We start from the raw sequence: 13,399 nt of genomic DNA, 5'->3' as shown, positions 1-13,399 counted from the left end.
TAAATCGCCATACATTCTTGATCTAACTCATGATGTCAGTTTTTAAACATCTTGGTACTTCCATACAACAAAGAGTTAGTGGGGTATAGTTTGTTGCCTGTTTGTTTGTCTTTTAAGCGGAATGAAAACTATACCATAACATTATCGATAAAAAAAACTCATGACATAGTGGATTTGGACTAGATGTTGTAAATGTTGTACGGAGAAGAATCAGTGTATCTTAGTACTCATAATATATGTGAATTTGATTCAATAATTGCTGGGTATTAAACATTTTAAGGTGTCTGATGGCAGTACCAATGGGGTAAACCCGAGTTTAATAAACTCCAACTTTAATCTCCGGGGCATTAGTTAGGGAGTGTTTAATAAACTCTGAATTTCTTTAAATGTCGATAAACATAATTAATTTTTAACAAAAATGCATTTAATAGTCATTCGATCAAGTTGATTCTTAACACTAACTAATGTCCCTATGACCTTAGTTAGCAATTCCCTAATTATATACGGAGTATTTCATGATCATGTTGTTAAGGATGAATTTTCAATACTTTTACAAAATATATTAAAAAGATTAATCATTTTCCGTTAAAAAGAATTTGTAAATAACTTATCCTTGAACTATTAAAATGATACATGAGGAAAGCATCATCATCATCAACATAAACCAACTATCATTAACCAACTAACCATCACTAAAACCTCTTTGTGCCCATTAAATAAATCTCCTTCACTCACCCAAAATTTCACTTTCTCTCTCTAAAAAAAATATACACACACATATATTTCTAGAGAGAGAGAAAGAAAACACACACACACAAATGTGTCCTTTACGAATTATTCTCATATTTCTATCGGCATCTCTCGCCGGATTCTTCGCTCTCCGTAATTTCAAATCTCATTCAATCATTCCTTCCGCCACCGACACTCCCGCGTCCTCCGACGATTCTCCCGTTTCCGACGCTACTTCCGGCCGCCGATCATCTTCCAAGGTTCATTTCATCATTCCTAGGGTTTTCATTATATCTTCTTTAAAATATATGTATATCTATAATGTGTGTGTGTATATATATATAATGTGTGTATGTATAATTGCAGGTTTATGTTGCATTTATGAATGGATTTTGGACTTGTGTTGATATGGCGAGTGGACGTTATCTCTGGAGAAACCTAATTTCTGTTTCCAAAAAATCTGATTGATTTTTTCTATAATATAGTGAGTTTTTTATTTTTTTATTTTACTTATATTTTTTTCTATAATTAGTTTGATTAATTTGCTTGATTTTTATTTATGATAATAATAATAGTTCTTGATAAATTTTTGGGGGAAAAAAAAAGAAGAAGTTGGTTTTGTAACTTTGATTCCTTGTAGCGAGTATTACAACATAAGCATTCAATAGTAATTAATTACTATAAAAAAGTTAGTTGTTTAAAATTGCAATATACTTCACCTGTTTCCTTTTTATCGATTATAATAACGTATTACGGAAATGATCCGCGTTAGTACATAGTGTTAAGAAAGTAGTAGTGAAGTATTACGGGAAGTATGAGTCACTGAGTAAGAGTAATGCATTTGAGGTTTTGCTACCAGTTATGGTAATTTTGTTACATATGTTAACGGTATGCGTCCAATTTTCTTTTTTACCAATGATAGGAATGTTTTTAAGCCATGTTGCTTTGGTTGGTAAGGAAATGCTATTATGTTGCTATAATCGGTTAAATAGGCGAGTTATCTTGTCGTCTAAGAAATTAAGTAAAGTTTAGATGTGGATGTATGGTAGAACTTGCAAAACAATTGCCAACTTTAAACTATCTTGATGTTTACATGAAGTTATGTCAATGCTATAAATATTTTGATATTTTTTTGGTCCCTGCTAGGATAGAAATACTTTTATGAGCAACTTAGGTTAATGAGTTTATTTCAGTGTGATTATTGTAGCCTATGAATAACAAAATCCGTGTATTGATGTTTATGAATTTGTTTTCAAAATGATGAGTTTGTTAGGCTTGTTTTTAATGTCTACCAGTTTTCAGGGTGCTTGATTTTTCTTGATCCAGTTGTCGTTGTACATCAAAATGAAAATCTATAATATTTGGGTTAAATTCGGGTATTTATCATGTAGGTCCAAATTGTCTAATTGAATGCCATGACTACTATAGGATTGTAGCAATGATATTATGCATAATCAGTTAAAGTATGCTTAAGGGTATTGAAGTTTTAGATAACAGCGTCTAATATTTTTGCTACAATGCTGGAACCTATCTTTATCGCTAATAGTATGAGACCCGTTTGCTTTTCACATTCCAATAACCATCCATCTATCTGTACATTGGTGCGTTCCAGAAATTGATTCATGTTTTTATTATGGGAAACAGGAATTGGTTTTGGGTGATATTTCTTGGTCTTCTAGGCCAATCTAAATTAGTTGGGAAACATGAAAAAGATGAGTTGGAGCTCTCTAGTTGGTCAAAGAAGGTACTATAAACACACAAGCAAAGTTAACATGAAAAAATTGTTGGTCAAAGAAAGAACTATGTGATGATAGTTGCTTTTTGTTGTGTGAGGCATGCAACAGTCATTTTTCTGTGATTTATATCTGGTATGTGGATAATTGTGTAACCTTCTAAACCATGCGTTAATATATGTAATTATGTTGAATATTTATGATTTTTCTGTGATTTATATCTGGTATATTGGCATTAGTCTTTTAGAAGTGTTAAATTTATTATCTGAATGTTTCAAATTTGCAGGTGAAAGTGTGTGGATGTGAGCTTCCTTTTCTATGTACAGTTAGAACCAGAGTGGATATGAATATTGCATTTTGCTCAGCTTTAGTTGTATTTCCGAAGGAACACCTAATCATCATGTCTAGGCTATATGATATATATCGAAGTATTTCTTATCTTTTGTATGTCGTGATTTTAGCTGTTGTGTGTTTTGAAGCTGTAATATGCAAGGTCCCTGCAGTTCTGATCCTTGAATATCACATTCTGTCTTGTAAATTCTGGTGTATGGCTTTACTTATGTGGTGAATTTTAATCAATAACCGAAATATGGAAGTATCTGGAATGAATTGTTACACTCATTTCAGATTTGCGCTCTCTCGGGCTTCATTTTTATGAGGGTAAATGTCAAAAATAGCAACATAATTTTACATTTGTTTTAAGGTAGGTACTGTACTTTGTAAAATACCAATATAGGTAATGAAAATTTGTTCCGATAAAAGTAATGTTATATCCTGATATTGGCTCAACTAGTAATTAGTAAACTTGAATTTTTTTGATGTATTAAACTTCCAAAACTAGTACCATGTACGCGTAATACGACGATGTAAACATGAAAGTTAGTACTATGTAAACATTAAAATACTAGATGTATGCACGTGTAATATGATGATGTGGTGATGGTGGTGTTGGTGGCGGTGTTAATAGCGGCGGTGGTTGTGGCTGTAGTGGTGTGGTTATTAATGATGTAAGAACGGTAATGTAATTATTTTAAAGGTTGTAAATAATTTCATTTAAGATATTATATAGGTATATCAAGTAGGAATATTTTAATTAGTGAATAAAAATTAAGATATTTTTGTATCATCAACTTCTTACTTCAATAAAAAAGAAGGTGAATATTTTATAATGTAATATAGATGTATCATTTAACCATTATAGGTTATGGAGTGAGTTATTTTGAGAACTCGCAACTAACAAAAGAACACGAGAAAAATTTTGGACCACATATTTTTCTCACCTTTCTCGCTCTTCAATTAAATAAGAAAATTAATCCAAATCATTCAAAATATTTTATCACACAAACCACCGTAAATCGCTAGATGAAAAAATAAATATGAGCAGTCTTAAAATTTCATCATTTTTCATTAAAGATGCAACTCGATACTTACACATAACCTACACATGTGTAAATTGAACGAAAATTGTGATTCGGAACGGTCTTCGCCCTTAAGGATATTCATAAAGGGTAGCTAGTGCGGGTGATAGGTCCATAGTTATCGACTCGACTCGAAATCTGATTTTTTGACTCGTGACTGGAAACATGACTCAAATCGTAAGAGTCAGGATATTTTATAATATATAATTTTATAATTATAATATATAATTTTATAATTATATATAAGTATTTATTGTAAAATATTGTATTTTATTGATATATTCAGCTAAAAATAGAAAATACTTTTAAAATAATGTCAAACTAATAGCAAATAAAAGAGTTAAATTATAAAAAAAAAACTAAAAAAAAGTTAAAATTTGTGACTCGTGACTCGGAACATGACTCGGACCAACTCGCACAACAAAACACGAGTCATGTTACGAGTCTGGAGCAAACACGAGTCACCCACCGATTCGTCTCGTTTTCACCTTATTTTGACTTGACTCGTACGAGTCGACTCGTGACTCGTACGAGTTTGACAGCTATGGATAGGTCATTGAGGGCGATAGGTCATAGGATGATAGGTCATAGAGGGTGATAGATAATAGGGGGTGATCGGTGATGGGGTGCTCTACCTAACGGGCTCCGCCCTTAGCCGCTATGGCTCCACCATGGACTGACGGGCACCGCCGTTGGCCACTATGGCTCCGCCATGGATTGACAGGCTCTGAATTTAACCTTCATTGTTGTGTACATATCGTTATTTACAAATTTAAATGTGAAAACAAAGATCCTACACATGTGTAGGTAAAAGTACTAGGGAAAAAAGACGAATATTAAAAAGTCGTCAAAAGTGTATCAAATTACATCTCTAATGAAAGAAGATGAAACTTTAAGACTACCCATATTTATTTTTTTCATCTAACGATTTACGGTTTGTGAGATAAAACATTTTGAATGATTTGGATGAATTTTCTTATTTAATTGTAAAGAGAGAAAGGTGAGGGGAATATGTAACCCAAAATTATTCTCGCGTTTTTTTATATTTGTAAGTTCTTAAATAACCCTTCCTCTGTAGCATGTAGGTCATAAACTTTCGATATTTGTACATGTTAATATAAGTATCAATGTATCATCGTGTTACTATGTGTATATAAAAATATATTGGGTAAAAAAAGAGACTGAATGTTCATACCAATACATTAGTGGAGTAAATTACGTATATTCATATTTACGAAGTAGATTAGTTATCATGGACAAAAGTAAATGTATTATTGTTATAATTCGACAAAGACCCATTTTATGACCTAGCTAGCGTTGTTGCAAATTACTCCATATGTACTAATGTAGGTTTACTAATGATGCCATGCTTAATGTTTGAGATCTTGAGTTACATTTTTTTTTGGAACGGCCAGAAAATTTTTATTAAGAAAGCAACTAGCAAAACACTAGCTGCAAATTACAAATACAAGAGATAAATAATACGAAATCAAGTGTGAATTAAATGGTTTATCTCATCGACTGTCCCTTGAGAGTTGGGTTGGGATTGGTTGTGCCGTCCATCACAAAATTTACATGTTACTTTGAATTAAATGTGTTTGGTGTAGTCAATTATCCCGTTGAAAAATGAGTATGGTGTGAATACAAGACATGTTTTGATTTTGGCGTGAATATGAACGCTAAAATGAGAAGAGTGAAATATACAACGACGGAGCTAAAATTTGATATTAAAAATTGGTCGTTATTTGATTGGGAGGTGTCGACCGGAAAAACTAATGTTCTTTGATCTTAGAAATACACTGGTTATTGTAATCATACGTTGCCGCGGAACACGCTTTTTATACGATAAAAATTTGCATATAATAGTATTAGTGTAATATAAATTCATTTATGTAAAATTTTCAAATCCAAGTTTAAACAAAAAAGACAACAAAGTATGTAATATAACTTTTATAATAAAATGTATAAAAACATAGAACATTTATATAATAATGTAAATAAAGACATTTTGATTACGGTGATATAATATAGTGTCTTGTTTTCAATGTTACCAAAACGTTAAACGTGATGATGATGAATTTTTTATATATATAAGTCGAACTTGAGCTCTAAATTCAAACTTGAAAAACTTAACAAGTTAAACTCAAGCTTTTAAAGGCTCGACTCGAGTGGTTATTGAATTTTTTGAGTTGATATATATTATCAAGCTTTTGAAACTCATGAGGCATAGTAAAAAAACATTTTTCTAGTAATTGAGATTTTTGAACAACATTATATTCTACTCTTACTCCAAAATTACACGTATGTCTAAAAAACATGACTCTCGAAAAACCCCAATAATGATTTTGAACTTTAGTTAATAATGTTAATTACTCTTGTACCTTTTAAGATTTGTGTTAACGTTAAACTTGAGTTTAAGAATGTTAGTAATAGAATATTGTGATGATGCTATTTTTAGAGTTATAAGGTAGAGTTTAAGTGTTTAACTCATGTATATTATCAAGCTTTTTGAGACGTGGGTGAACCTTAATCAAGCTGATCTCAAGCTTGCATACTGAAACTTTGTCGAGCTTTTCTTGAATCTGTTACAACTAGCCGTGCATAAAAACCAGGTTTAGGCAAAACTGGATACAACCCGAATCGATTTCTAACCTGTTTTTGGTCAACGTGAATTGGGTTATTTACCGGTTTAGACCTTTTTTTCTAAGAAAACTGGTTTCTGACCGGTAAAAACTGATCCAAAAAGTGAGTTTTCAAACCGAATCCAAACCGTCAGTTTTTTAAATACCCTAACCGAATTTTGGAAAACTGGCTTTAAAGCGGGTTCATTTTTGGGTTTTTCAAACCCGTTTTTGTCCATTTGGTTTTTTCCCCACCTCCAGTCACCCTACTGGTTAAAACTTAAAAGGAATGGTTTGGTCAAAATTCTTTTGATGGGCCTAAGGCCCTAATTTAGCCTAGCCCTTTTGTAAACCAAAAGAATGAATGTCAAACTAACTCAAACGGTCAACAATCGCAACGGTCGGATTTTTTCTTAAACGGTTCGATGCTTTTTAGTTTTTACATACTACAGAGTTTTTTTATAAAAAAAAATAAATCAAAATAAAGAAAGAAATGGGGAAAAGAAAAGGTCGTCGTCAATCACAAAAAACCCTAAATAACGATAATAATAATAATAATTCCAATTCTAGTGAAGACGATTCATTATTACTCAGATCAGAGGATTTAGATGAAGAAAAATCAGAATCAGATGGAGAGTTTTTCGGTTGTTATCTGCTGACGTCACTCTGTCCTCGTTATAAAGGCCACACTTACATTGGGTAAAAAAAATACCTTATTATTATCATTATTATTATTATTATTATTATTATTATTATTATTATTATTTCTTAGTAATAATTATTGTTAATTTGTTAGTATTATTTTGTTTCGGGTACATGTTCCTTTAATCATAGTGTTACATGATGACGTAGTAATTTATGATATTATAAAAAAAAAAAAAACGGATTTCATAAGTTATACACTAATCTCGTCCATCCGTCCCAAAATAAATGTTGAAATTAAAAAAATGATGTTTTATCAGTGGACAATTTTTTTTTGGGACAGAGTGAAGTGTTATTCAGAATTGATTTTTTTAGGTTGGTTATATGGCTTGGATATCATTTTTTGATGAAGTTACCTTGAAAATCAGGGGGGCATTTTTGTAATATACGAGTATCAATCATTTATATGATATGCGTGTGTGACTTCATTTATGACTTTGTAGTCAACTGCATATTCGATTTTCACATATATATATAATATAATATAATTTTTTGTAGGTTTACAGTGAACCCACAACGGCGAATTAGGCAACATAATGGGGAGTTATGCAGCGGTGCATTTAGGACGAAGAAAAAACGTCCTTGGGAAATGGTACTTTGTATATACGGTTTCCCTACAAACGTTGCTGCACTTCAGGTCTGTATTATCAATCGCTGTTGATGTTTTTGTTATTTTGGAAATGTTTATAATGTTGAGTTGATATGTGCAGTTTGAGTGGGCTTGGCAACACCCTGTGGAATCGTTGGCAGTTAGAAAGGCGGCGGTTGGTTTTAAATCTCTTGGCGGACTTGCAAATAAGATCAAACTTGCATACACAATGCTCACATTGCCATCCTGGAACAAGTATGTATAATGTTCATTGGTCTCGTTGACTTTAGTAGATGTGGCAAAACGGGTGGGTTGGGTAACTGTCAAACAGATGGAATTTAATTGTTAATATAGATGATTAATTATTTAACCTTTGAGCCACTTTTGTCGTATTTCCAGTTAAGCCATTCTTCTTTTTTTTTTTCACTGTAACCTGTTCAGACTTGTTAGGAGTTGAACGTAGTTTAATTTCCTACCTTGTGTCGTTAGTCAAATTATATATTTATATGTATGTTCTAATCCGCTGATAATCTGACATCTATGTTTTATGATTCTCTTGGAGGTTGAACCTGACTGTAAACTTTTTCTCAACAAAATACACAACACATTATGCTGGGTGCCCTACCTTGCCTAGCCACATGAGGGTACACGTTCGTTCCATGGACGAACTTCCATGTTACACAGAAGGATATAAAGACATAGAAGATGATTTGTTTAAATTTGAAAATGATTTGTCGGGTGATGAAGAAGAAACAGAAAAAAGTGGTGGTTCCAACGATTTTGAGGCAACAGTTGAAGACGTAACTGTTTCAGTTTCTGCTTCTGTAGATCATCACAACATTGAAGCAGAAGCGACTTGTGTTTCAGATACTCGAAATTATAAACGACCATTCTGCAATGATGATTTGTGGGATGATGAACCTGAAAAATCTGGCGGATGTCGTGAATCGCAGGCAAGGTTTGGAGATATAACGATGTCAGTTCCAGTTTCTTTGGACAATCACACGAATGAAAATAACGCGATCTGCGTGTCAGATGATGAAAATTATGAACTACCATCTTGCATTAATAAATCTCCAGGAAGGTTGTTTGTTAACATTCCCGAAAGTTCATTTACTACAGGCTCTGACTATTGCGGTGTTACTTCTCCAATAACGGGAAACAAAGATGGTAAAAAGGATTGCATTACGGATAAAGATGGGCCCGGAGCCGAAATTTCTGGCCCAGTTGAGGTGATAGATGTGTTTACTCCATCTCCAGAGTACAGAGCTAATTTCCGAAGGAAGAAAAGAGCGGTGTCTGCTGTTTGTCCTGAGGTCATTGACCTGACAGAGTCACCCATATGTGTGTAATTAGTGTTTTTCTATTGATCATATGTTATAGTTGCATACTGTTTTTTTTTTATTTAGTTATAAAATCAACAATTCATGTATGCTTGTACCGTTGATATCCAATAAAAGACTTGTTTACAATTAAGGTACCTGATTACAAGGGTGGTTCATTAACATCTCTTTCTTATTGACTTTCTCCTGTTTTTTTTTATCTGCAAACGGGCTGGGACGTGTCAAAATAGATTTGGGTCAAACTAATATATACTATTTAGAAACAAATTAAATGGGCAGGATTCCGGGTTTGATTCGATTTATATATAGTCTGTTTATTCATGCTTTATAAATATAAATACATCAATCAAGGTATTTCCATGTGTGGTAGTTAAAAGTGTCTCCTTCATGTACAAGATCCAATTGTTTTGCAAGTGGCAAATGTTGAGCATACTTTTGTTCATTTAATGTTGTTGTACATATAGATGCTTTCTGTTATTATCACATGATTTTGTGAATCTGTATCTAGGCTTTCAAGAAGCAAAATACTTTTTTAACTCTACAGCGCCAACACATCAATCACAAGATGACTTTTTCTGAGTCACCGTTACAAGTAACATTATGTGAAGAAGAAGCTATCCAGCACATTGGCATGTGATTCCTTCCCGTCTTGAGCAACAAAGTGCAACATCAACAACTTTTGACATGACCCCAAGTAAGAAAAAGAATACTACCACACTCAAAGTATGTATCGTGTTCTCATGATAACCATAACTAGTTAAGTGGTTCAGCGCGAATCTTTAATGCATTTATCTACGTGTATCCAATGAAGAATATATTTACTGTATGACTCATAGATGAATTTTGGGTAGGTTGCAAAAATGGGTGGGTTGGGTAATTGATTCAAATGGATTCAGGTTGACACTGGTCTTAATATTATTTTTAATAACAGGATGGGGAGTTGACCCACAAACACGTTTTGTCTATTATATTTCAAATTTCTAATGATTAACTAATGCATTAATTGTTACTAATTGTAATTTTCTTATGATTTAGCACAAAAAATAGACTCTGGGCAACTTTCAACCCATTTAACATGCTTCCTTTTCAGCTTAAACTTTTTAACTTACCCGTTTGACCCAATAGAGATTAGACATATCTGCTTATGACCATTCATAAATAAATGGGTCAATAGAGCCACCTTTAGTTTTGGACTTGTTTTGATGTCTTCTATAACTCCAAAAGAGTCTGCAAGGGTGTGGTGATGGTGTTGAGCGATCATAGGCACTGATATGTATAATTAGAGCAACCTAGACAAGTGATTACTGCCTATATGAGCAAGATAGAGAATATATCCTTAAAAGGAACCGTTTAAAGATTCCTAGCTAAACAAAGATTGTGCATAACATATATGAGCAAGATCAAGAATCGGATACCAGGAAAAAAATGGTAATCGGGTGCTACTGATCCTGCTGCGGTAGTAGCCCCTGTTGTTCTTGTTCATCACCTTGCCAATTCCAAATAATATCTTGAAGTCCAGGTCTTAAACCTTCATTTACCACCTTCTGGTATTCCAATGTATCTCCATTAGTTTTCTTCACCTCGACCATATGGAATGATGGAGTGAGTTCAAATATCTCTGCATCGATCGACAAAGTTCCTTTTCTGCCCTCTCTCATTGCCTCCAGTTTCAGTAACCCTGGTTCTCTTTTACTCACATTCATCCTCACACGTTTACCGATTTCTTCCAATTTAGAAATAATAACTGAAGCAGGTTTCCAAATGGTAAATCTGGCTTCTTTCTTTTGTTGAGGCTCCTCAAACAATGCTGTCAAATCAAACCCAGGAGATAAAGAGATAATATCAAATGCATTCATATTTGGAGGCCTTGACAATTCTTGATCTTCTGCATGATCTGTACTAGTAGTGGACGACCCCGAGGCTCTGTCTAAATTTTGTTCTTCAGATATACTTCCCTTTTTGAACCATGAGTTTTCCTTTATTTTGGGAATCGTGATTCTTTTAACAGGATTTGGGTCCAAGATTTTCAAGAGCAACTTCCGAGCCTCAGGTTGAACCCAACTTGGAAATTTAAATTCTGATCTCCCAATCTTTCTATACATTTCCACTAAATTAGAATCATGAAATGGAAGATAACCTGCTAATAAAACATACAAGATTACCCCACAAGACCAAACATCGGCTTTATCCCCATCATACCCTTTCCTAGTGATAACTTCTGGTGCCACATAAGCAGGAGTCCCACACGTCGTATGCAGTAGTCCATCTTGACGCTTAGATTCAGCAAGAGCACTTAACCCGAAGTCAGAAACTTTCAGATTTTCATTTTCATCCAATAGTAAGTTTTCGGGTTTTAAATCACGATGATAGACTCCTCTGCTATGACAAAAATCAACAGCATTGATCAGCTGATGAAAATATTTACGAGCAGTTTGTTCTTTTAGCTTCCCATTCGCTACTTTATCGAAAAGCTCGCCGCCCTTGGCGTATTCTAACGCAAAATATATCTTTGATTTGGTAGCCATAACTTCATAAAGCTGTAAAATGTTAGGATGTCTCACCAGTTTCATTATAGATATTTCTCTCTTGATTTGATCAACAAGACCTACTCTTGAAACCTTCTCTTTATCAATTACCTTAATCGCTACACTTTGGCCCGTTACTAAATTACGAGCATAGTAAACTTTCGCAAATGTGCCTTGGCCTAGTAATCTCCCTAACTCGTACTTTTCCATCAAAATATTGCCTTCAGTATCCATATTTCTTGTATACCGAAGCTTGATAAATCAAACAACTTAAATGGCCCACCCTCAATCTTACTTATATAGAAAGGTTTTCTACAATGATGCAGATTACTCGTATATGTTAAGTTACCATTCTAGAACGGAATTTTTTCTCGAGTTTAGGGACAGGAATCTGACAAACCAGATGCATTTCTCCGATCAGTCTCGTCAGGGATGAAAAAAGGTAGCTCTGGAGATGCAAAATAGGCACATCTTTCTGCATCCCTATCTTTTTCTTCAAGGCGCAACAAAGTAAGACATAAAATATTCGATACACAAGCAGTTTATGGTACTCTAACAAGCACGAGATCCAAACCTGAACAGCAATATTTAAACATCACAAGTAAGAAAAGAAAAATGTGTTTGTGAAGAGTTTAACATAAGTATAAGCCTTCTCATTAAGGCATATATTTAACTTGGATCTTTTGCATCTCATCAGATATTATTGATTACTTCTACAAGTAGCTATATCTAAGAAGCAGTTTCAACTGAGCATATATCATTTGAAATTTCAATAAATATATACAAGTATATATGCTTGACATGAAATTTTTTTTACATATTTAAGGCCGAAGATCGATTACTTTGTCAATTTAAATTTTACACGTTCTTTTGAAAAACTACCAAGATTAACAAAAAAAATAAAAAAAATAACACAGATTGAACCATCTTATAACGTGACTCAAATGCACAAATTATAACAATCAATCATCTTGATAAAACAAAAGCATCTCCGGCCTAACGATATTCAAGGAACGTTATATATATATATATGTTAGCATAAATTTTAATTAGATATGAGTATAATTTTTATTTTCTTTTTTATATGTTCGCTCCGCTATAAAAACATTCAATCAAGTTCCGCTAATGATCATCCGCATAAACAAACTATATATTAGTACTAACAGCAGCATATATCCGGTTCACACACACATGTAAAGAAGGTAAAACATGAAACTGATGATGATAAATAAATATAAATATACTCGTATATCATATATATATTGGATTATGAATGAACTGAATTTACCTGTATATATGTAGGTGTTGATCAGCATGCATATGAATACATGGATATGAAGGAATTTGATAGATAAAAATTGAGTAATAAATAAAAGTGGGGTTTTTTTGTAAAGATTTTGTGATATTAAAGAGTGACACGATGAATTGGGATGGACTTGATATATAGTTCACATGCAATTGCTTGCTGTTGTTACAAATTAAGGTTGTTAGTTTCTCATCGAGGTTATGAAGGGTTTCGTTTCATGTGAGTGCCTTTTTATATATATGTCTTGTTTGGTCCTCGTGAATTGATATTCTTCCTTTGTTTCTTTAAGTTTGTGAGTGATGAGCTTTTAGCCCCCTTTACTTTGATGAAATGGGTTTTACTAGCTCAACTTAATTTACATTTGTTGGTCATATATATAACTATATAAGAAGACATTAGTTTGGATTTGTTTCTTTGTTTCTTAGAAAGACAT

At 33.1% G+C, this 13,399-nt stretch overlaps 3 protein-coding genes across 3 annotated transcripts; 2 read left to right on the top strand and 1 right to left on the bottom strand.

Moving 5' to 3' along the window:
* Positions 1-737: 737 nt before the first annotated feature.
* On the top strand, positions 738-3,060 carry LOC122582592. Its single transcript, XM_043755006.1, has 3 exons — positions 738-989; positions 1,096-1,213; positions 2,749-3,060. Exons 1-2 carry the CDS (start codon positions 819-821, stop codon positions 1,195-1,197), a joined length of 273 nt encoding a protein of 90 aa, XP_043610941.1. The 5' UTR covers positions 738-818; the 3' UTR covers positions 1,198-1,213; positions 2,749-3,060.
* Positions 3,061-6,986: 3,926 nt separating this feature from the next.
* On the top strand, positions 6,987-9,268 carry LOC122581621 (structure-specific endonuclease subunit SLX1 homolog). The gene is made up of 4 exons (XM_043753864.1): positions 6,987-7,200; positions 7,702-7,840; positions 7,914-8,047; positions 8,355-9,268. Exons 1-4 carry the CDS (start codon positions 6,995-6,997, stop codon positions 9,142-9,144), a joined length of 1,269 nt encoding a protein of 422 aa, XP_043609799.1. The 5' UTR covers positions 6,987-6,994; the 3' UTR covers positions 9,145-9,268.
* Positions 9,269-10,447: 1,179 nt separating this feature from the next.
* Positions 10,448-13,009, bottom strand: LOC122581620 (CBL-interacting protein kinase 18). Its single transcript, XM_043753863.1, has 2 exons — positions 12,949-13,009; positions 10,448-12,234 (listed from the first exon to the last, which is right to left on the bottom strand). The coding sequence occupies exon 2, from the start codon at positions 11,892-11,894 to the stop codon at positions 10,575-10,577; it is 1,320 nt and encodes a 439-aa protein (XP_043609798.1). The 5' UTR covers positions 11,895-12,234; positions 12,949-13,009; the 3' UTR covers positions 10,448-10,574.
* Between the last annotated feature and the right edge of the window lie 390 nt (positions 13,010-13,399).

This window comes from Erigeron canadensis, chromosome 9, assembly GCF_010389155.1.
Source record: "Erigeron canadensis isolate Cc75 chromosome 9, C_canadensis_v1, whole genome shotgun sequence".
Classification (NCBI taxonomy): Eukaryota; Viridiplantae; Streptophyta; class Magnoliopsida; order Asterales; family Asteraceae; genus Erigeron; species Erigeron canadensis.
The sequence above is the reverse complement of the archived record's forward strand: the minus strand, read 5'-3'. Positions and strand labels throughout refer to the sequence as shown.